Source organism: Triturus cristatus, chromosome 5_1, assembly GCF_964204655.1.
Source record: "Triturus cristatus chromosome 5_1, aTriCri1.1, whole genome shotgun sequence".
Taxonomy (NCBI): domain Eukaryota; kingdom Metazoa; phylum Chordata; class Amphibia; order Caudata; family Salamandridae; genus Triturus; species Triturus cristatus.
This window is the reverse complement of record NC_140587.1, coordinates 72,299,426-72,323,448: the sequence shown is the minus strand read 5'-3', so window position 1 is coordinate 72,323,448 and position 24,023 is coordinate 72,299,426. Positions and strand designations below refer to the sequence as shown.

The window sequence follows — 24,023 nt, the reverse complement described above, 5'->3', positions numbered from 1 at the left end:
TGTAGTTCCCAGTGTGCAATCTGACAGAAGTTTTCGAAAGAGACTTGCTGTTTCATAATACCCAATACCTGTGTGTTCTATGATGTTTCTATTTCAATGTCTAAGGAACACAATATCCAGCTGAATAGTATTCGTGTTTTTTGGCCTCAGAAAGCTGAAAAGGCAGGGTCTGCCTTTCATCGATTCCAATCTGTAACAAATTTGCTGCACAGAGTTCTCTACAGAAGGCGCAGTGTTAAGCAAATGACATCACCAATCCTCTGATGACATCACCGAGTTGATCACTGATCCCAGCCCAAGCCCTTCAACAGCCTCCTACTTGCTCCTAAGGGCCCAGGAGCAGCAAGGGCAAGATCAGATGTGGAAGCTAGAACTGCTACCTCACACGGTGTGAGCGTGTGTCACACTATTAGCTCCCTTCACATGGTCGGCTAGAGCTGTTATCATAGTGCTAGACAAGGTGAGCTGGAAACCCTTGCACAAAGCAGCCTTCCGGCTTGTGTGTGGAGGCTCTGCATTGCTGACGTCCATAAAGGGGGTTGCAACCTCCCTAGGAAATTAGTGGTAGCCTCTGAAGCTTTTGCTAGAGTTTTAGGGGAGAGGCTCCTTGTTTATGCCCCCTCCTTCTCCTCTCTCTTATAGTGAAAAGTTTTTAAAGTCGTCAGGTGTGGGGCACTTCACACACTAATAGGTCCTTTAAAACCCTCCTTAGTTTCTTTTCTGCTCCTGCCTTCTCCATTAGCCCTGATGCAGGGGTAGAAACCAACAAGGGCAGTGCCACCACGAGTACCCAAGGGCACTTTACCATAACCAGTGCTAAAGTGCTTGCGCTCTTTCCTTTCAAACATGGTCAAATTGGCTTACACCGAATTGGCAATTTTAATTTACTTGTAAGTCCCTAGAAATGTGGTTCTACATGTACCCAGGGACTGTACATTAAATGCTGCTAGTGGACCTGCAACACTTATTGTGTCACCCACTTAAGTAGGCTATTTAAAGATGTGTCATGTCAAGGCCAGGGCCTTTGTGTTAATCTTTCATGCTTTCTGGCCAGGGTGCCATGCCATTTGAGACATTTCCATGCCTTCTGTCAGCCTGGGTGGTTATGTGTGACATTTCCATGCTTTCTGGCCTGGGTGCTTAATTATGTGGACTATTTCCTTAGTTTCTGGCCTCAGTGACCTGGAGCTGGAGGCTCATGTGAGACATTTCCATGCTTACTGTGCTTGCTCGCTACACACCATGTGGGGGGCTGGTCTTACTTTTACTTTTTTCTCTCAGATTCACTTCTTGGGTCTAGTTTTGGTGCTCTCTGAAAGAATGTCTATGGGTACATATGACTGGGTGGGTAACCTGGTGCTCTTTAAGGTCATCACCTACTATTTACTGTGCTTTGAAAGTTGATACAATTGAATATGAAATGATAAATGTGATGTAAAATTCACCATTTTGATCTGTCGTCTTCCAAAATTTTCTTGGGGGGAGATAGCGGTCGGGCTCGCGTGCTGCTCGCGCTCACTACACGCCGGACGGGGGCTGGTCTGCCAAAATTTGCCAGGGCTGCTTTCAGTTCCCAGTCCGGCCCTGGTCAGAGGTCAGGGTTTGTTAGCTATGGGGCGCAGGGTTAACTGATATTTGAGTCTGCCCTGTTGATGACATCACTTAGGTTGTTGTTTTTGAAAGGCGCCGAGAAGCGTTTTTGGTGAGGGAGGCGCTCACTGTGGATGATGGGGTACTCTTATCAAGTTATGACTGAATAGGAGCAGTGCCCCCCTTCATCACAGAGCTGGAGGCCCCCACCCTCTCCTGTGCTTCTAACTGGTCCAGCACGGGTTGGGGGTTCGAGTGGGCACCGGCCCCCTCCACTCCCTGGGAGGTGTAGGGCCGCCCCCTCATTATGCACCCCCAGGTACATTAAGGAAAAATCACGGACAGGACAGCCCGCTCCAGCCTCCCAGCCCCGGAGACATCTCACTAGAGACTGCCTAGCCACCGAGACATCACACAAGAGACTACCGACCCATGAGAAACTCCTCCTCAGAATGCGCCGAGGGGGGCTGAACACCTCAGTAAAACGTATTTATAATGCACCCAGAGGCGCAAATAGAGGCAAATTGTTTTGGGGGGGGGAGGCTAAGAAACTATTTTGGGGGGCTAATTCTTCCAGCAATAGGCAGAGTGGAGATACAGACAGGGGCTCTAAGAAGGGGTGACAAAACAAAGACCTGTGAAGTACTGGGGTGCGGCTGTGTGTGTGCCTGGGAGGCTCAGCCCCGTCTGCCACACGACAGGGGGCTGAAGCCCTTTGAGCCCAATTGGCTTTGCGCACCTGAATGCACCCCCCCCCCCCCCCCCCCCGTATCTTTGCTTTGGTTGTCCACGTGGGCATGTGTCGGGTACAATTGTAGTGGAAGTGTCATCTGTACTGGCAGGGCAGAGGTCAAAGCCTCGCACAGAGGGCCAGGCATATAGGTGAGAGCCTGTGCCTTGGCGCCGGTAAAAGCCTGTGAAAAGCCACCGGTCAGAATATGCACAAGGCACATGTCAGGCACTGGTCAGGCATGCAGTAGGGCATGGGTCAGTGCCTGCAATATGCCACAAGACACCCCCCGCTGGGAGGACATCCTTCCAACGCGCACCACGCAACAACAAAGACACCGCCACCACTACTGGGGCCCGAACCCTGTCCCAGCGGCGAGCACAGCCCTGATTGAATGTGAGCTCAGATATCCCCCAACAAGTCGCCGCAGGCGGGGTTGCTCGGATGATCCTAAAATGACTGAAATGATGCGCTGACCAGGCGTTCAAGGTTTCATGGACACTTCTAAAATTGAGAAGCGTGAGGGCTAGTAAATGTTTTTTTAAACTGTAAAACAATTACGGGACAGAGTTAAGGTAAATTTGGAAAAAACACCCAGGAAAAAAAACTCTGCTCTGTTTGCATGCCAAATTCAGGGTCATTTGACCCACCTGCTTAATTTTCTCTAGCATAATCCTAAACTCCATGCAGGAGTTAACAAGCATTTGTAATGCACGAGGTCTTGCATTACTGAAAGTTTGAGCTTTTGGCGCTGCAAAATAATAATGCAACGCCAATAGCTCAAACTTTCAGTAATGTGAGACCTATTGCATTGCAAATGCTTGTTTAATTTTGCCAATGCTAGCAAGGGGTTAAAAGTCCAAGCTTGCAAAGCATCTTGCACTAAAAACTAAGTGCTTAATTACAAGTCTTGAGGTCTTTGACTGCCAGTCTCGTGGTGGCGGCCCTGCAGCTGTGGCCATTTGGCCACCGCTGTGCCGGCAGAACCGGGTAACCACCATTCTCTGGTGCTGGTGCAGTGGACTGGGGTATCCAATATGCAAGGCAGGACTGCTGCGGTCCGTAGAGCATATTTCGAACTTCCCTACTGCCAGCCTTTTAATGGTGGTGAGCACGCCTTAAAAAGGCTGGTGGTGGTGAAACAAAGGGCCCCCATGCCCCCACCACCAATGGTATGCATTCAAGGGGGCAAAACATGTGCCTCCCTGCTTACATGCTCCCTACGTTCCAGCACGGCATGGAGTAAACATTACATTCCGTTCTAGAACTGCTTTTGCGTTCCCGTTGTTGTGCTAATTTTCAGGGCACCACACAGGTTGAACTCGTAATCTGACAGGAGGGACATGCACAGCTTTGGCTGTGCTGACGCAAAGCGAGTGCACAACAGCCAAAGTTGTAATCAGGCCCTTAGACAAATTGACTGTCAAATAGGACATAAGCCGCACGACAGTGCACAGCCATTACTTCAGTGAGGTTCCGCTTTGTGCAAGAATATGTGCTGTGTGGCTTAGGCTTGGTCTGCAGTTAAATGAGCTGTATGTTTTTGGTAAGGGGGCTGACATTTCTGCTGCCTTTGTTTTTCATGCCTTTTGCACAAGCAGTTTACACAGGCACCCGGTATGTGATGAAGGCCTGCATGGCTTCTTCTCATCCTGTATCTGTTTTGTGATAAAGGCATGCACAGCTGCTTCTCATCCTGTATCTGTTTTGTGATGAAGGCATGTACGGCTGCTTCTCATGCTGTATCTGTTTTGTGATGAAGGCATGCACAGCTGCTCCTCATCCTGTATCGGTTTTGTGATGAAGGCATGCACGGCTGCTCCTCGTCCAGTATCTGTTTTGTGATGAAGGCATGTACGGCTGCTTCTCATGCTGTATCTGTTTTGTGATGAAGGCATGTACGGCTGCTTCTCATGCTGTATCGGTTTTGTGATGAAGGCATGCACGGCTGCTCCCCGTCCAGTATCTGTTTTGTTGAGAAGGCATGCATGGCTGCTTCTCATCCTGTATCTGTTTTGTGATGAAGGCATGCATGGCTGCTTCTCATTCTGTATCTGTTTTGTGAAGAAGGCATGCATGGCTGCTCCTCGTCCAGTATCTGTTTTGTGATGAAGGCATGCATGGCTGCTTCTCATCCTGTATCTGTTTTGTGATGAAGGCATGCACGGCTGCTTCTCATCCTGTATCTGTTTTGTGATGTAGGCATGCACGGCTGCTTCTCATTCTGTATCTGTTTTGTGATGAAGGCATGCACGGCTGCTTCTCATGCTGTATCTGTTTTGTGATGAAGGCATGCATGGCTGCTTCTCATTCTGTATCTGTTTTGTTGAGAAGGCATGCATGGCTGCTTCTCATTCTGTATCTGTTTTGTGAAGAAGGCATGCATGGCTGCTCCTCGTCCAGTATCTGTTTTGTGATGAAGGCATGCATGGCTGCTTCTCATCCTGTATCTGTTTTGTGATGAAGGCATGCACGGCTGCTTCTCATCCTGTATCTGTTTTGTGATGTAGGCATGCACGGCTGCTTCTCATTCTGTATCTGTTTTGTGATGAAGGCATGCACAGCTGCTTCTCATCCTGTATCTGTTTTTTTACGAAGGCCTGCACGGCTGAGTCTCATCCTGTATCTGTTTTGTGATGTAGGCATGCACGGCTGCTTCTCATTCTGTATCTGTTTTGTGAAGAAGGCATGCATGGCTGCTCCTCGTCCAGTATCTGTTTTGAGATGAAAGCCTGCACGACTGAGTCTCATCCTGTATCTGTTTGGTGATGAAGGCATGCATAGCTGCTTCTCATCCTGTATCTGTGTTTTGATGAAGGCATGCATGGGTGCTTCTCATCCTGTATCTGTTTTGTGATGAAGGGCTGCATGGCTGCTTCTCATCCTGTATCTGTTTTGTGATGAAGGCATGTACGGCTGCTTCTCATCCTGTATCTGTTTTGTGATGAAGGCATGCACGGCTGCTTCTCATCCTGTATCGGTTTTGTGATGAAGGCATGCACGGCTGCTCCTCGTCCAGTATCTGTTTTGTGGAGAAGGCATGCATGGTTGCTTCTCATTCTGTATCTGTTTTGTGAAGAAGGCATGCATGGCTGCTCCTCGTCCAGTATCTGTTTTGAGATGAAGGCCTGCACAACTGAATCTCATCCTGTATCTGTTTTGAGATGAAGGCCTGCACTACTGAGTGTGTATCCCACACACAAGGGTCAGTGGTAGAATAATGCCACCGAATACTTCTACCAGAAAATCGTCAAACACACAATGTATAGGGTAGCACCAATTTGAAGCAACGTTAATAAAGGTAGGGCACAAACTAGTTTTGGACGAAAACCCTCACTCACCCGAGGGTGACATGCTTCATCATTGGGTTCCTCCAACACATGGGGACCGCAAGGTACCCCATGTGGGCTACAACTTAACCCCTAGTGGGAAGGAGCTGAAGTGCAAAGCACGTATAGGATCTCCAAACTCGCAGGTAAGGAGGGGCAGAGTGCAAAAATTAAGTAGTGATTAAAAACTACCTACTCAGGGGCACCAATTTTTATTCTTCCTCCCAAAAAGTGGTAGTATTTAAAAAGCAAGTGAAAAAGGGTTAAATATATATACCCTTGTTCTAATTAGGTCGACATGTTTCAGCCATAATGACAACTAAATTCTGGGCTTTCTTCAGGACCTATGGACCTAAGTCACTCTGCTAACAAAAAGTGCAAAAAATTATAATATAAAGTTTTCATTGCTACAGCCACAATACTAGGTCCTCATATGTGCCTCTGGCGGGAGCTCCCGCCAGAGGCACATACGAGGACCTAGTCGGATTTTGAGAAACCGACAGAGGTGAGTGACTCTAATGACGGTTGAGTGGGATGACATTGACAATATCTAGAGCCCTTTGACTACCAACTAAAAAGGATTGACAAGATTGGTCAAGTATCGTGGCTGTAGCAATGAAAACTTTATATTATAATTTTTTGCACTTTTTGTTAGCAGAGTGACTTAGGTCCATAGGTCCTGAAGAAAGCCCAGAATTTAGTTGTCATTATGGCTGAAACATGTCGACCTAATTAGAACAAGGGTATATATATTTAACCCTTTTTCACTTGCTTTTTAAATACTACCACTTTTTGGGAGGAAGAATAAAAATTGGTGCCCCTGAGTAGGTAGTTTTTAACCACTACTTAATTTTTGCACTCTGCCACTCCTTACCTGTGAGTTTGGAGATCCTATACGTGCTTTGCACTCCAGCTCCTTCCCACTAGGGGTTAAGTTGTAGCCCACATGGGGTACCTTGCGGTCCCCATGTGTTGGAGGAACCCAATGATGAAGCATATCACCCTCGGGTGAGTGAGGGTTTTCGTCCAAAACTAGTTTGTGCCCTACCTTTATTAACGTTGCTTCAAATTGGTGCTACCCTATACATTGTGTGTTTGACGACTGCACTACTGAGTCTCATCCTGTATCTGTTTTGTGATGAAGACATGCATGGCTGCTTCTCAGGCTGTATCTGTTTTGTGATGAAGGCATGCACGGCTGCTTCTGAGCCTGTATGTGTTTTGTGATGAAGGAATGCATGGCTAATCCTCGTCCTGTATCTGTTTTGTGATGAAGGCATGCACGACTGAGTCTCATCCTGTATCTGTTTGGTGATGAAGGCATGCATAGCTGCTTCTCATCCTGTATCTGTGTTTTGATGAAGGCATGCATGGCTGCTTCTCATCCTGTATCTGTTTTGTGATGCAGGCATGCATGGCTGCTTCTCATGCTATATCAGATATTAAAGGTTTACATTTGTAGTAATATTTTCTAGTGGATTTTCCACCAGCAAAGAAATAGTACTTTAGGGAGGGGGGATTCCACCCATGGGTTCTACTGTGGCTTAACCGTTCATTAAAGCAGAGGATTGGCCTTTTCTACTAAGCTCTAGGTCTGCCCTGTCGGCGCATGCCTCCTTCACAAATGCCGGCGGGGGAAGCTACAAGTAAGCAGACAGCAGACACAATGTATTATTCCTTGGACTATCAATGTATGTGCTCAGATGTTAAAGATTGATTCCAAGGTGAAGTCTCGGTTTGAAATAAAGGTGAATACTTATAAAGCGCTATACAGTACTGTGTACGGCAAGTAGTTTCTAAGCACTGGTGTGACCCCTGGGATTGGTCTGGTCAGGCCAGAGAGCTGCCATGCCTGACTTCGGAGTGCCCAGCACATCCGAGATCTCTAGCCCTTGGTCCTGCCAGTGTTTGCCTGGATACTGCTCTTCTGTTTTGGGGAGAGGGATTGATACCCACCTTGACCGTATCAGTCAATCATTATTTGTTAAACGCTGCTAATCAATGTAATGGTATCCAGGCGCTGGGCACAGTCTAAAGCCTGGTCTTGAGTCTCTTCATGAAATACGCCAGTGATTGGGATGTCCAGAGAGAGAGAAGGCGCTCCAGGATTTAGCGGCGAAGTAGGAGAAGGAACAGCCTCTAAAATGGCTTCAGCGTATGTGTGGTGTCTGTGTGAGGGTGAGGGAGGTGGAGCCAAGCTCTCTGGATGGTTAGTGGAAGTTCAGGCAGTGGGTCATGTATGCTGGTCCTTGGCCACCGCGGTGGCTACAGCGTATGTGTGGTGTCTGTGTGAGGGTGAGGGAGGTGGAGTGAAGTTCTCTGGATGGTTGGTGGAAGGCGTTGGGTCATGTATAGTGGTCCTTGGTCGTGGAGGGCGTTGTAGGCATGCATCAATATCTTGATCTGACATATTTTCTGCACGGGAAGCCAGTGGAAGTTCTTCATCACTAACACGCCATCTGTTTTCATTTCACAGTACATTCGTTGAAGTGCTACTCGTGCCTGACTCAGCCCAGCAATGACAAATGTCAGACTCCTGCTGATTGCCCTACAGGATTCGACTTCTGTCAAACCTTCATCCAAAAGAAGGGTCAAGGTAAGGGTGGGGAGGGGGCCCATAATGCTTCTGAGGTCTGAGTCACACCTCTTTAATGGCCAGAGATGCCACCATGTCAGAAATGTCACATAGTTCTCTAAGAATAAGGATGTGTACTGTCCTGAGGAGGGCCCGGGGACCCTGCAGTGTAGAATTCTCCCAGGCCATCAGCCAGGACAATCGATTCCACTTCTGTCTGGGGACCCAGAATGTGTAGGGATGAATAAAAAACTGCAGGGTGTTCAAACCTGGAGGTGCATGGGTGGAAGCAAGCACCCTCAGAAGTAGAACGTATGTGCGAGCGAGGGTGCCAGAAATGGGGTGCACATCAGCTGCCTCCTGTTGAATGCTTATTGGCTGTGAGAGAAGGCTTATGAAATAACCTGGCAATCACTGAAAGCACGCCCATTGCTTTTATATTGATGAGTGCATGATGGGTACTCGCAGCCAAGAGAGTCTTCCAGCAGGTGCCAGGGAGACGCATTCCTCATTCGCTTCGTTGGACAAAGAACATTAAACACAAAGGACCTACAGCTGATGCAATGTGGAACGCTAGCTAGAATAAACACAGGAACTATTTACAAGGGCACAAAATACAATGCATCCCCTCCCATCACAATCCTATCCAATATTAATCAGAACTGTCCACTACCTCTTGTCTGGCACGCTCATGATCTTTCCACTAACTTTTGTCTGGCATGCTCATGAGCTTTCCACTACCTTTTGTCTGGCATGCTCATGAGCTTTCCACTTCCTCTTGTCTGGCAGGCTCATGAACCTTCCACTACCTCTTGTCTGGCACACGCATGATATTTCCACTACCTCTTGTCTGGCACATGCATGATCTTTCCACTACCTCTTGTCTGGCACGGGGATGATCTTTCCACTACCTCTTGTCTGGCAGGCTCATTATATTTCCACTACCTCTTGTCAGGCATGCTCATGATCTTTCCACTACTTCTTGTCTTGCAGGCTCATGATCTTTCCACTACCTCTTGTCTGGCAGGCTCATTATATTTCCACTACCTCTTGTCAGGCATGCTCATGATCTTTCCACTAACTCTTGTCTTGCAGGCTCATGATCTTTCCACTATTTCTTGTCTTGCAGGCTCATGATCTTTCCACTACCTCTTGTCTGGCAGGCTCATTATATTTCCACTACCTCTTGTCAGGCATGCTCATGATCTTTCCACTAACTCTTTTCTGGCACGCTCATGATCTTTCCACTACCTCTTGTCTGGCAGGCTCATGAACCTTCCACTACCTCTTGTCTGGCACACGCATGATATTTCCACTACCTCTTGTCTGGCACATGCATGATCTTTCCACTACCTCTTGTCTGGCATGCTCATGATCTTTTCACTACCTCTTGTCTGGCACACGCATGATCTTTCCACTACCTCTTGTCTGGCAGGCCTATGATCTTTTCACTACCTCTTGTCTGGCACACGCATGATCTTTTCACTACCTCTGGTCTGGCAGGCTCATGATCTTTCCACTACCTCTTGTGTGGCACACTCATGATCTTTCCACTTCCTCTTGCCTGGCACGCTCATGGTCTTTCCACTCCCTTTTGTCTGGCATGCTCATGATCTTTCCACTCCCTCTTGTCTGGCAGGCCTATGATCTTTCCACTACCTCTTGTCTGGCAGGCTCAGAATCTTTCCACTACCTATTGTTTGGCACGCGCATGATCCTTCTACTACCTCTTGTCTGGCAGGCTCATGATCTTTCCACTACCTCTTGTGTGGCACACTCATGATCTTTCCACTTCCTCTTGCCTGGCACGCTCATGGTCTTTCCACTCCCTTTTGTCTGGCATGCTCATGATCTTTCCACTCCCTCTTGTCTGGCAGGCTCATGATCTTTCCACTACCTCTTGTCTGGCAGGCTCAGAATCTTTCCACTACCTCTTGTCTGGCAGGCTTATGATCTTTCCACTACCTCTTGTCTGGCAGGCTCAGAATCTTTCCACTACCTCTTGTCTGGCAGGCTCAGAATCTTTCCACTACCTCTTGTCTGGCACACGCATGATCCTTCCACTACTACTTGTCTGGCAGGCTCATGATCTTTCCACTTCCTCTTGTCTTGTGGGCTCATGATCTTTCCACTACCTCTTGTCTGGCACGCACATGCTCTTGAAGGTCTTCTACGTATTTCCATCTGACAAATCTACAGCGTTCTTACACACCCTTACAACTTACAGGACCTGAGAAAACCTTGGCAGTCCCTTCTTTTGACTTTGAGTCAAGTTTACTCTTATCCAGTATCTTATGCTGAACAGAAATTTGTTTATTTTCCCAGCTTCCTCCACACTGTTCTACACATACAAGACGGAATCTTTGCACAAGAGAATCTTCAACCTCCGCCTCTTTCAACCTCCAAGAGTTCACTCCTCTATGGATCTGCACCCGCTTTAGAAGGGATTGACTGGAAAGTGGCGCCTAGGAAGTTAATGTGGGCCTATCCTGCCTTCTAAAATATCACTCGTGCTGCATACTCCATTCAATTTTTTTCAAAATTTTATTTTTCTCACCATTTTAGTCCACAGAATTTGCAATAAGTTTGTCCTAATATTCTGATTAGCCTGGAAAAGCATGCTCTGGTGTTTACCATTTGGACAAGTGACGCTGTGACATCTCCTCAGCTCTCATCGCTTTGCTGTCAGTTTAATGTTTCAAATTGTCCATTCCTGCTTGTCCCACATTGAACTTTTCTCCTTTAATTGTAAGTCCACTATGTTTCAGAACCCTAAACGCCTTTTCAAGTGCAGAATCACATTCTCCTCGAATATTGAAGAATATCTTCTTGGAGTAGGTTACTCTGTGGACGCCCCTAAATAATTGATACACTGCCCTTTGTAGAGGAGCCAATGCTGAGGCTGGTGGTATGCAGAAGACAGTGGCAGCCTTCTACGTAGCCAACATCTCGTTTCTGAATGGATGCCGGCCGACCCAGAAGTTGTCTTTTGTATCTATGAGATTGTCAAAACTAACAATTCCTGAAGCCCTTTAGCAAACCCAGCCTGTCACACAATTGATCTCTCCACTTCCTATAGAGTCCCTGTCCCACTGTCCCATCACCTGTAAGACTTGTAACTGGTCAGGGTGTTTTGGGTCTGGTTGTATTCCAAGGCTCTTGGTTGTGGCCAAGTCCAATACATTTGAAAGCAAATAGAACTGTCCTCTGCAAATCAGATATAACCTCTATGCACTGATGCTTGAGCATAAAGGGGAAGAGCCCTCCGGACCGGCTTCCTCCAGCAGTGATGAAAAAGTAGAGCTCCCTGAATCTTTAACTGTCTCCATCTTATACACTACGTAGGGGTGGCCAGAGGGCCTTCAGTGTTGAAGCTTGTTCATTGCTGCTGAGCCAGGCTAATATTGAATAGTTTCTTGAGTATGGCGCCCATCCGTCTCAGTGGGACCAACTTGTCCAACAAGGGTGAAATATCACGCTTTTATCAGAACTTCACACACTCCCACGGATTGGAGTTTTTCGTTGTTGCAGAGAAGATTGTGACAACTGTCAGACGTTCTCATAGTGCCTGACTGCGGCAGGTGATGACTGGGTTTAAAAGCATATTCGAGAGGCAGATGTGACCAGAGGTTTGTTCCACTTCTGCTCTGGAAGGTTGATACCCTGTTGTAGAACTAGATCTAGCATTGCCCAGCTGTGTCCACTGGACCAATGTAATGAAGGAGATGTTTTTACATGATCACCCCCCCCCCCCCTCCCCACCCCCATATTCCTTCGACTGCTGCTGTTGGTGTTTTGACTCTACAGTGCACTGGGCCCCATTAATCCGGTCCCAGAGCATGTGCTCGGACCCTTCAAAATGTATATAGTATTGGTGGATACCTGATTGGTATACATGACTTGCCTATAAGTCCCTAGTATATGATACAAGGGGTACCCTGATCTTGCAAGTTACATGTCACTAGTGGGCTGCAGCCCTTTTTGTGCTATCAGAGCAGTTGCAAAGTGTAAAACATAGCTCTAGGTCTGTCACTGCAGCCCAGTTGGGCAGCTTTTAAACCTCCAAATCGTCATGGCAAGCAAAACACTTTTCCCATCTCCAAATCTTCCTTTTTAATATTTATAAGGCACCCCTAGGGTAGGCCTTAGAAGCCCATTAGGCAGGATGTTAAATATTATTAAGTACTTGTTTCTTTTATACCTCATTTGGCCTGACAGGGAACACTCTCAATATTCATTTTCACTGTAGCAAGTCTGGTAGTCCCATTGGCTAAACATGTGGTTACACTACCCCAACCTCGAATTTCTAACTTACATTGTAGGCCCACCTATTATGGTACTTCGAGGTATCAAATGAATTCTTATGTTAAACCCAACTTATTGCTAAAGCTGGATTTAAGGTAACATTTAATTAAGGGTGGGCGGAACTTGTGGAATTGGACTCCGCAGAATTACAAGGGAGCGTCTTCCGTACCTAAAAGTCAGTGCAAATGGTAAAACGTGGTGCTCTAGGAGGTGCAGGGACTCAAGTTGACCTTGCTGCAACTCTGGTATATTATCTGCTCGATTGACAGCTTTCAGAACGCGAATGGTAGTGACCGCCCGCAACCGCCTACTTTGGGAAAATCTTGCCTGATGTCCTACTGACCGAAAAGTGCGCTAGGGTACTCCAAATCTCGCTCACCCTCACCAACTTAGCGTTTTGGCATGTGTGCAATTGGCCGGAACTCCATGATACAAGCGTAACACAGAGTCACCAAAATTCTGCCGGCGGGACAGAATATTTCACCCACCCCTACTTTTAATATAAATGTGACTTTTAGAAAGCCACCACTTTCTTGCCCCGAAAAGGCAGAGAGAACTCTTGAAAATGTTACCAGACATGCAGGTCTAGTGATTTAATATTCTACTCCACCTAACTGTAATGCCCTTGACCCATAAACAAATCCTGTGATCTTAGGCAAATACTTTATCACTGAGTCACTTCTTAATTCGTTATCAAATCGGAGAGTCCTGCAAATATGTGACCAGCACGCCTGCTGTATCAAATACTCTTGTTTGGTTTAATAGACTTAACTTTTGCTCCATGGATAATAAAAATGTAGCACAAATATAATGTACACTTGACCCCCAACTTGCTCCTTACTTCATCAATGACATTTTCATCAGGGCAGGGGCAGTTAGGTTTCTCAATTCATGTTTAAAAACTCTCAATTTTAATAAATGTTACTAAGCACGGTGAAGAGTTTTCTTCTACACCATCGACCCAGCAATCCCTGGAAAGCTCACAAAGCTTCTGCAACAGTACTGGAGGGGAGTGGAGAGTGGGCATAAGTAAGTCAAGCAAAAGATATCTGTTTCTGGGCAGAGAGACCAATGCTCTCTGGTTACCTTCACTAGCCGGTTTATGGGTGTCCTCGAACGTCGTCGAGAACCAAGGCCCCTCCAGACTGCTGGCATTCACCTGTCTGCAGATATCAAACTCAATGATGGACTTAAGCATTAGGGGTCGATGAGGAAAAGAGCCAGAAAAGTTTCTAAGTGTGAAGATACCATTTTGACGAAGCCTGTACCTGCTTCACACCCTGCAGTCCTTTGTGGTTGTTCTGAAATTTTGACTTTGGCTCAAACGTTTGCAGCCTATGGACTACCGCTAAGAGTGAAAAGGAGCTTTTTACAAAATATTTGGAGTGAATTGCAGTGATTTATGAAAACCTTGCAAAAATCATAACTCTGTTTCCATTGCTCAGATTTTTGTCAATTTGGCGTGTATTTTAATATAAAAATATATTATACTTTTATAAATTGGAGTGGTGATTTTAATGTCAAGTTTCTTTCATTATTGACTGTTTTAGTACTGATAAATGCTTCACACCTGTGTTTCTTTGGGTTAAGCCTAACTGTTGTGTTCTACAGCTACCCAATGCTGAGCTAAGGTTTAATTTGAAGACGCCTACCTGGACCTGATACAAAAGAGTGACTTTATTACTTGGTGAGGTCTTCCTACCACCCCAACCAACCCACATACTCACAACCACTCAAAACCTATTTAAAACTTAACGTTTTCATGTTGCTGGTCTCCACTCTCTTCTATCGACTCACAAGTCACATCATTCGCAAGCAAGATATTTTGGCTGCAGTTTGTAGCAGAAGATCTAATTCTAGGAATTTGCTCTGGATTCAGGAGTTATATCCAATGAGGTGGAATCTTGCCACAGTAATGAATAACTTTGTGGGTGCATTGTGCACCGGGCGGCTGAGCACTCGAAGTATGGGATCCGGGAGTCTGTGCAGGTGGGCTTAGGAGAAGTCACTCTCTTAGACTCTCTGGTCCAGTAGAGAATTTTACCTTCTGGGAGGAGGCTGTGGGGATATTTCTGTGGGCCAACTACAGTTGAGCTATGATCTCATGAGTAGGCACCATAACTGGTTATTGAGTTAGTACATTTTTATCAGCGGGCCATACAATGTAAATAAATAAATGACCATCCGCGAAACACTGGCCTATTAAATGCAACTGTTTTAAATTTCAGCAGCACCCCTGCCTAGCTAACAATTATATTTTCAGCTTGTGTTCCAGCATTCTGGAATCTTGGATTTACACCCGATTAAAATACATAAAATACTGATAGTTCGCTCACATATATGTTGGAAGAACCTGTGAGCCTGTGATTGTACCTGCCTCACCAATGGCAGCTTACGTCCTGATGGTGTTTTATTTTGGGTTATTGACTGGTGCAGGAGCAGTGTTGAGCATGTGATCTACTAAAGCGGCCCGCAGTGAGAATGGGAGCTGATTAGATGATGATTTTCAATGTCATAAATGAGATTGTCTGCTTCACCTTAGGCTGCCCACTGATGTGGAGAAAACAGAACTCACCACATGATCACCCGTGGTTCATAGGGCAGTAAATCTGGAATATGATTCTGAATATGTGATACAACCTGAGGTCTGAGCAGGCTGAATAGTCTTTCTGCTGTGTCTTTTCAGGGGTGATCTCAATCTCAAAGACCTGCCAGACACTTTGCCAAAAAGAGTCCGACGAATTGTCTTCTACTGACTGCTGTAAAACAGACCTGTGCAACGTCAGCGGCGCAACTAGTGTGAAAATCAGCTACACAGTGATTTCCCTGGCCATAGCTGTTGGCGCGCTCCTGCTCAGAGCCTGACTCTAAGGTAAGGGAGGTTAAGGCAGGACCACTGCGGATCACGCAGAGTAGTAGGGAAGAAGGAACGTAGGGGGCACCTCCATGGACGTCTACATTTCAGTGGGGATTTATGATTCAAAACTGGGTCAGAGGACCTTATGTGGTGTTAAAACTATTGGTAGAACCAAAAGGATGGTATGAATTAAAGCAACAGCAGGATACCGACATGTATTGTAAAACAGACTGAAAGACCGGAAGTCAGTCAGGTGAGTGAAAGTATAAACAGGGAAGATGTGCCCTGACTCCCTGATGCAAGGAAATGCATGAGCTGGGACAGGATTGGCACAAAGGGCAGTGGTGAGACATTGGGGAGACCTTCAGAACCCTGAGTGGAAGAGAGGGGTAAATGTCCTTCATTCTGGACCAGAAAATGACCCTAAATAGGTATGCAGAACATAGACCCCACTACACGTACATACGTATCCACATAATACTCGTACACACCTGTATATATACATTCATATAAATACATGCACACATCCATACATTCGCACACGCATTCATATACGTACACATCTATACATTTGCTCTCAGACTCAAACATCCATACTAAGCGCATACACTCATAAACACAGATACGCACACACTCACTGACATCCATACTAAGCACATGCACTAATAAACACAAAGATACACACACACACAATCATACAAAGCACATACACTTATAAACATAGATACACACACCAAGACATCAATACTAAGCACATGCACTCATAAACACAAAGATACACACTCACACAGACAATCATACTAAGCGCATACACTCATAAGCATAGATACACACACAGACATCCATAGAAAGCACATGCACTCATAAACACAAAGATACACACACAGACATCCATGCTAAGCGCATACACTCATAAACACAAAGATACACACACAGACATCCATACTAAGCGCGTACACTCATAAACACAAAGATACACACACAGACATCCATACTAAGCGCGTACACTCATAAACACAAAGATATGCACACACTCACTGACATCCATACTAAGCGCATGCATTCATAAACACAAAGATACACACACAAACATCCATACTAAGCGCATGTACTCATAAACACAAAGATACAGTCACACACACTTGCAGATCTTAATGGAGCATTACGCATTTAACATACAGAAGGAAAGGGATATAGAAGGCATCCCTGGGGATGAAAGTAGTGCTGGCTCCTCTCTGAGTCCTCTTTGGTTATTTGTTATCCTTTAATGTTTATTGAAATGAGTGTCTACTGCTTTATGGATTCTTCAAGCAGGAAGCACCATGCTCCCCAGCATTCTCTTGCAAACCAAGCTCACAATGTTACCTTCAGCCCCTTCTGCTAGTCTCAGTTTTAACACACACTGGCAAAGACAATCGGTCGGGCTTTATTGTGCTAACATATACCAACAAGGGATGCACAGATACAATAAGGCTATTAGCATCAAGCCCTGTTCAACCGCTTCTTTGTGGTTCCCATGCCTCTGCCACATTTCCCTCCCACAGGCAAAGTGCAGCAAATAGTGGACGTGGGACAAAGAAGGGCAAGTAACACCAGCATTGCATCTCATATCTCTACCACCTGTTTACTCCCACAAGCTTGCAAAGCTGCTGTGGTTTACTCTCACACGCTTGCAGTGCTGCTGTGGTTTACTCCCATGCGCTTGCAGTGCTGCTGTGGTTTACTCCCACATGCTTGCTCTGCTGCTGTGGTTTACTTTCACACACTTGCAGTGCTGCTGTGGATTACTCTCACACACTTGCTGTGCTGCTGTGGTTTACTTCCACACGCTTGCAGTGCTGCTGTGGTTTACTCCCACGTGCTTGCAGTGCCGCTGTGGTTTACTCCCACGCGATTGCAATGCTGCTTTGGTTTACTCCCACACGTTTGCCATGCTGCTGTATTTTATTCCCACAAGATTGTAGTGCAGCTGTGTTGTACTCCCACAAGCTTGTAGTGCCACTGTGTTTTACTCCCAAAAGCTTGTAGTGTGGCTGTGTTTTACACCCACACGCTTACAGTGCTAAAGCCATGCAGCTCCACAATCCTGCATAATAAAATAGGGCGCCCACAAAGGAGGCACAGAGATACATCAGAAGTAGTCAGGGCGCTTTTGTGCAAGTTGTGTTTGCATTCAATAACACATTAAGACCATGTAGAAGCAGCACAGACTGAGGCCCACAGTGCATCATTGTCAACCCCAAATCTGCTGGGCAGGTTTATAAACCAAAGTTGAAGAGACTAGTTATACACAGTGGTCAGGCAAGCGTGTGCCCTCCTTAATGTTCTGGGATAGTTTAGTCATTTATGTAAAGAAGCTGGTGCTCAAGGTCAAAGGTTGGCCACCTGTCAACCACAATATGATCTACAAGAGGCACAACAATGTACAACAGTTGTCCTGAGTACTCAAAATAACAAAATATATGAATGTCCAAATTGATTTCTTGTTTGTTCCGGTTCCCTTTTTATTCGTTACACAAGTCCTTCCTTCAGTTTGTACTTCTTACATCAGCTCCACGAAAAGGTTTTCACAATAGCCACAGAAGGCTCAGTTTTTCTTAACAGCCGACACGTGTTTTGCCATTTTGACTCCTTAGCTTCCGACTTCCTCAGGGCTATAAGTAAACATGCTAAATATCAGAAGCTAGTAAAGTCTCATGGTTCTGTCCCTTCACCCACCTTTAGTTGTGATGAAAACATATTGTACTATGCAGTACCCAAATTCCAGTGAACCATCCAACATATGTATATCCACTCACATAGTAAAACTCCTGTGTCAAGTTATACAATAGGTGAAGTTGAAAACATGCCAATGGTAATGCTAAGTGTCAAAACCCCGAGTGGTGTGGTCCTCTATCTATGCCCTGCTGGACCAGCCTCAACCATACGGCAAAGCATGGCTGCTCACACAAACCATATAATCAAATGATGAACCTTAAGCATTCTTCCAAGTGGGCACCATCTCCTCCATATCGGTGAAAAGTAAGTATTTCTCTGGTATAAGGTAGTGCCAACCAATCCTGTGTAGAATAGTAAGTAAAATAATAAGTGCATCCATCACTTACAATACATAGATGACTACACATACTAAATGTACAAAAAAATATAAACCCGATCCCTATGGATGTGGGTGGGCTCTCATTCTAAATCTTAGCATAGTCCAAATGGGAACAAAAGGCCCCAAAGCACATATGTGTCTTATAACGTCACAGAAAATGTAAAGCAGCCATATGGCCTGTTCCCTTTAGAGAATATAGTAAATACATAAACTAAAGTTAAAAGCACACCGATGAGGGGGCTTAAGTAGTGTACTCAAATGTTAAGGAAACAGCAGTGTTTATCCCGGGGAGATCTACTACCGACCATGTACAAAGAGTGATCAGACTTTTTGACATTACTGAGGTGGCAGAAGACCCTATGGCACTCATAATACTGGATGCTGAGAAAGCCTTCGACTGGGTCTCCTGGAAATACCTGTGGACAGCGATGTCAAGAAGCGGTATAGGGGAGCCTTTTATTAGAGGAACTCGAATGCTATGTACGGCACCAGAAGCAGTAGTGATGGTAAATGGGGCAGTCTCAAAGAAGATAGATGTAACCGGAGGGACAAGACAGGGATGCCCATGCTTCCCCCTATTATTTGCGATATTTATTGACCCCTTTATCCGTAGGCTCGAAAATAATCCGTTAATCACACCAATATGGGCGCAAACTTGGGACACAAAAACATTGGCCAATGCGGATGACATTGCGCTGGTCACGAGTGATCCTGGCGCCGCAATAAAAACAAAAGAAGAGGAGGCTAAAATCTTTGGAAAGGTATCCGGGTATAAGCTGAATCAGGATAAAACCCAAATAGTTCTTAATCATAAATTTACGATGAGGGATGATCGTGCAGTGGAGAAAGCCATATACATGGGTGTCAACATAACGGCTAATCTGGATAGTTTGGTGAAGGCTAATCTGGACCCACTAATACAACAAACCGAAAAAGATCTTAACAGAATAAATAACCTGCACCTATCTATCGGGGGGTAGGTGTAATGTGATCAAAATGCTTTTTTCCCCGAAATTTCTGTACTTTTTTAGGGCAATATGTTTGGAATTTACACCACAATTGTTTAAAGCTATAGATAATATGTTTCCTCGGTTTATATGGGGATATAAAAGACCTCGTAGGGCACTTAGATACATTTCCATCCCGAAAGATAGAAGTGGCCTAGCACTCCCCAATTTTAAACTGTATTGGTGGGCCACGATTTTGAAATACTGTAACGTACTATTGACTTTAAGCAGAGGCAATAGGCCAAGCTGGGATATACCAACACCACAAGAATTTATTTGGGGTAATGAAGCTAGTGGGTACCTATGGCGACACGCATATGACTGTTACTTCAAAAAAGTATGCTTCAAAACCCTGATGGGTATACATAAAGCCTGGAGTAATGTGCGTAAACTTCTGGGAATTGGAAGGCTCTCTTGTTATACAGTACTATCTAAAAACAATAATCTCCCGGAGATATTCAATGATATATGTATGAATGGATGGTTAAATGAAGGTATCACTCAATTAGGATGTTTTTATTCTACTGCTGGGCTAAAATCATTCGAAGAATTAAGAAGTGATTATATGCTAGACTATAGGGATTTCTTTAAATTCCTTCAAATTAGGGATTTTTTAACAAAAAAAGGGGGGGTAAATCTAAAATCCAGAAAATCCAAACCATTAAAATTATAAACAAGAATAAATCAGGAAAGACCGGAGAAATCTATGATAGTATGATCGCCGTACTCCCAGATGATATGAATACATTTTCGTTAAAATGGCAGAATGAACTGGGGACAACCGCAGAAACATGTCTTAGATCGTATGAATGATCTCAGTCTATATTAATGTCTGCTAGATTACAAGCTCAATATTACAAGACGTTTTTCCAATTGTATTATACACCAAGTAGGATAGCTAAGTGGGGATCTTGTAAGGGAACAGAATGTCCACGGTGTGCCTTATACGAAGCCGACATTATACATATATTTGCAACATGTGACGTACTACAAGAGTTGATAAGGGAAATATCTGATTTTTTATCTGAAATCTTTAATGTAAGAATAGAAATTACAACGGGAGAAATAATGCTGGGTACAGATGGAGATACTCGACCAAATAACATACAAGGACTGATATTTATGTCAATGGCAGTGTTTAGAATATGTATAGCTTCCGCTTGGCTGGATTCAAAGCTGCCCGTTCCAACAATGGCGTGCGTGATTGCTGGCGTCGTGCAGCTTAGAGGTAGCTATATATAGAAGGAAGGGACGAAATAAGCGGAAAAAGGGGCTGGAAATTTGGGATCCCCTGTTGCAGTGGATCCAAAGCCAATAGAGTGCAGGCTAGACTCCTGGCGGTTTCGATTGTGCAAATAACAAAATGTACCAGGAAAACGATCTGGTTATATATATATAATCAATTTGTAGGAGAGTAGGATCTGCACTTATGTTGCCCCCACTTTTTTTCTGATGTATACACTGGTTTCTGGCTATAGTCTGGCTGGGTCCCTGCTAATCAGGGCCCCAGTCTCTCTAAACAACTTGGAGTGCATATTAGATGCACTAGTGATTGGATACTGTGGTGCCTTATGAGCACCTAGTATATGGTACCCTAGGTACCAAGGGCATAGGTACTTAACAGGCCTACCAGGGGCTGAAGCATGTATTATGCCACCCCTGGGAAGCAGACTAAATCTGACACCACAGGCCTACTACTGCAGCCTGGGTGAGGTAGTGTTAACACTCCTCACTGAGGTATAGGTTCTCTATATCTCACCATACACACACATATAAACCTATCAGGCCCCTAAGGCAGGCCCTATCAATCCTGAGGGCAGGGTGCTTGGTTTACAATGTGAGGGGGTGCCTCTGCATGAGCAGGGCCCCTCTGCAGCTGGCAGAGTGTATTCTCTGTAGCTGTTTGTGGATGCGGTTAAACCATATACTCTTAAGTGCATTATAACCTCCCAGTAAATGCTAACTTGGAATGGCTGCATCAAAACATGTCGTATTTGGTGTTAAACAACTTGGAATCATACCCCCACACCAGTAACTGGTGTAGGAGTATGATCCCACCCTTCTAGAGGGGACGGCATGTACCTACTGTGGTAACACAGTAGAAATCTGAAAGAACCCTGGCATCACAAAATGGATGCCACCAGCACAGACACTGGGCTGCCCTCCTGCTGCTGACCGAAACTCGCAGTGGAGGAGGCCCAACAATAGGTATCCTGTCACAGGGAGGTGTCACTACCTTCCAGACAGGATTTAGTGTATTGGGGCTGGGTGGGTGCACTTCTAGAGTGCTTTGATGTCCTGCACTGGGGGAGCAGTTGGCTCCTCTGTGCATATGCCAGCTCAAACCGGTTCAGGGGCTACCTGTCCCTGCTCTGGCGCGAAACTGGACAAAGGGAAGTGGGTGTAACCACCCACTACCCTGACCCTCCCAGAGGAGTGGTCATAGAGCTAGTCCCTCCCCTACCTTTAGTATAAGATAGGGAAACCTTGCCATTGCAAATCAGATATCCCTGGACGACGCTCTACAAGAAGAATCCTGGCCCTTCGACGTTCCACTGCCTTTGGAAGACAGAAGAATCTCCATTGGAGTCAAGGAGTGACTCCCCTGCTTGGCAGGCACCAAAAACCTTAATCAACAGTCGCAAACTTTCCTGCTCCCGCTGGAGTTCGAAGTCCCTGCAGCCCCGGAAGTGGATTTCCTGACTTCTCAACGGCCATTGTGAGTCCCCAGCAAAGCTGTGGTGAGTGGACCCCACGAGTGATGAGGAACAGCAATACCCAGGTACCATGCACTATTGTCGAGTGCAACCCCTTCGCGACATTCTACGAGCTTGTGCATTGGATCATTTGTGGCCCAAGCCTCCAGCAGGTTGTGCACCGAAAATCAGAGGCCTACCCCATCCCGAGTGACCGTGGACTCCTGTAAAGCATTTCCTCACGAGGCGTCTTCCAGATCTGATGCCCGTTGGCTTGTGGGTCCCCTGAAGATTTTCTTATCAAACCAAAGGGCTTCCCTGGTTGCTCCAGGTCTGCCCACACTCAACCTCGCTGGGTGAGTCCCTCAGACCTTGCTGGTCTGCACCGCTGACTTTATTCACTTTCCATGAGACTTGCTGTTGCCAAGGCTTGTTGGCTACAATCCGGTTGCCGACACCTCAGTAAGCTGCAGACGTCATGGGACACTCCGAATCCAGCTGCTGGTCATCGTCGATCCCTCCTGGACCTCGTGAGCGAAGAGTCAAAATACCCTTGATCACCTGAAATCACCCGACTTCCGTAGGCATCCATCTTCCTGGCCCCGGGTCACTGGCAAGTGACTGAACACTGTCCCTTCTGCTTTCAGGTCATCTTCATCTTGAATCCAGCCTTTGATTCCACCGGACACTTCTTCAGTCTTCGCAAGCAGCAAATCTTCTTTGGCTTCCATAGAAAACAGCGACGCGACCCGACACCAAAAGACACCTATACACCCGGCTTCCCTGGGTAAGGTAACTCATGCACTCCGGTGCCCTAGTGTGTGTTGGCCCTCGAATTACTTACCTTGTAAGTGGCTTGCTTGTAGACTTCCTCGAAGTACCCTAGAACTTTAAAAATCCAACCGCGACTTGCTCCATTGAAATCAATAGGGAACCCGCGGCTGTGTTCTCACACTGCACGCGTCTCCCGTGGGTCTTTTACTTACCTGCCTTGGGTGGATTAGTGAAGCCCCAGCGATTCTACAGGCCCTAGGCCTTGTCCCCTTGCAAGTCGACTTTCCTAAACCTCTTTTTTAGTATATGGTCTGGTACGCCCCTAGGGCCCCAGCCATATTTGTGCTTAACTTATTGTGAAACGTTGATATTTGAATGTGTTCCTGGCTTCTAATTTCATAAAGAGATTAGTAGAGTGTGTCTAGAAAATAATACATATATATTTTATATATATACCTGTGTGGTGTCCTTTCATTTGGTAATTCAAGAGACTATAAGGTAAAACAAGCTGCTTTACATTCCTCTGAGACTTAGCCTGAAGGCTGCTCTCCACAGCTACCACTAGGATAGCTTTCTTTAAAAGGTTGTCTTAAACCTATCTACCATAAGAGTCAAATTGGACGGGTGCAAGGTGGCCACTATAACTAGTGACCAGCATATGCCAGGCCAACTTCTCACATTGGAGGGCAGCGTGTGGGATTCCGGCTTGCCATTGTTTTACCAGAAAATCTCTATTTGAATTACTAACTGAAAAACACTAAAGGTACTCAAGTTACATATAAAGTCAAGCTTAGTATCAATAAGTTCTACTGAACTTAGAGCTGTTTGTGAAGGGATAGCACACGCTTGCTACAGCTCACGCTAGGATCAGTAGGCCACAAACTAGTGTAGGTAGTACAACACTGCAATGTCCTTAAGGGTTGGAACCAATGTGTCCACCCAGCCTCAGTACAAGGACATGACCTTCTTTGACCTGAAGGCCATGTGTGTTGCAAGACACCTGAAGCTAGGACAGAGTCCCTCCACACTAGGCCTGATAGATTTGCTAACAGCAGATGATCTG

General features: G+C 45.7%; 1 protein-coding gene across 1 annotated transcript in view; it reads left to right on the top strand.

Moving 5' to 3' along the window:
* The window catches only part of LOC146830210 (lymphocyte antigen 6E-like), an 89,718-nt gene that overhangs the window by 37,953 nt on the left and 27,742 nt on the right, over positions 1-24,023 (top strand). The window contains exons 2-3 of the mRNA XM_085604427.1: positions 8,126-8,245; positions 15,216-15,401. Of these exons, the coding sequence (XP_085460553.1) occupies positions 8,126-8,245; positions 15,216-15,394 (299 nt within the window). The 3' untranslated portion in view covers positions 15,395-15,401. The remainder of the gene's footprint in view (positions 1-8,125; positions 8,246-15,215; positions 15,402-24,023) is intronic.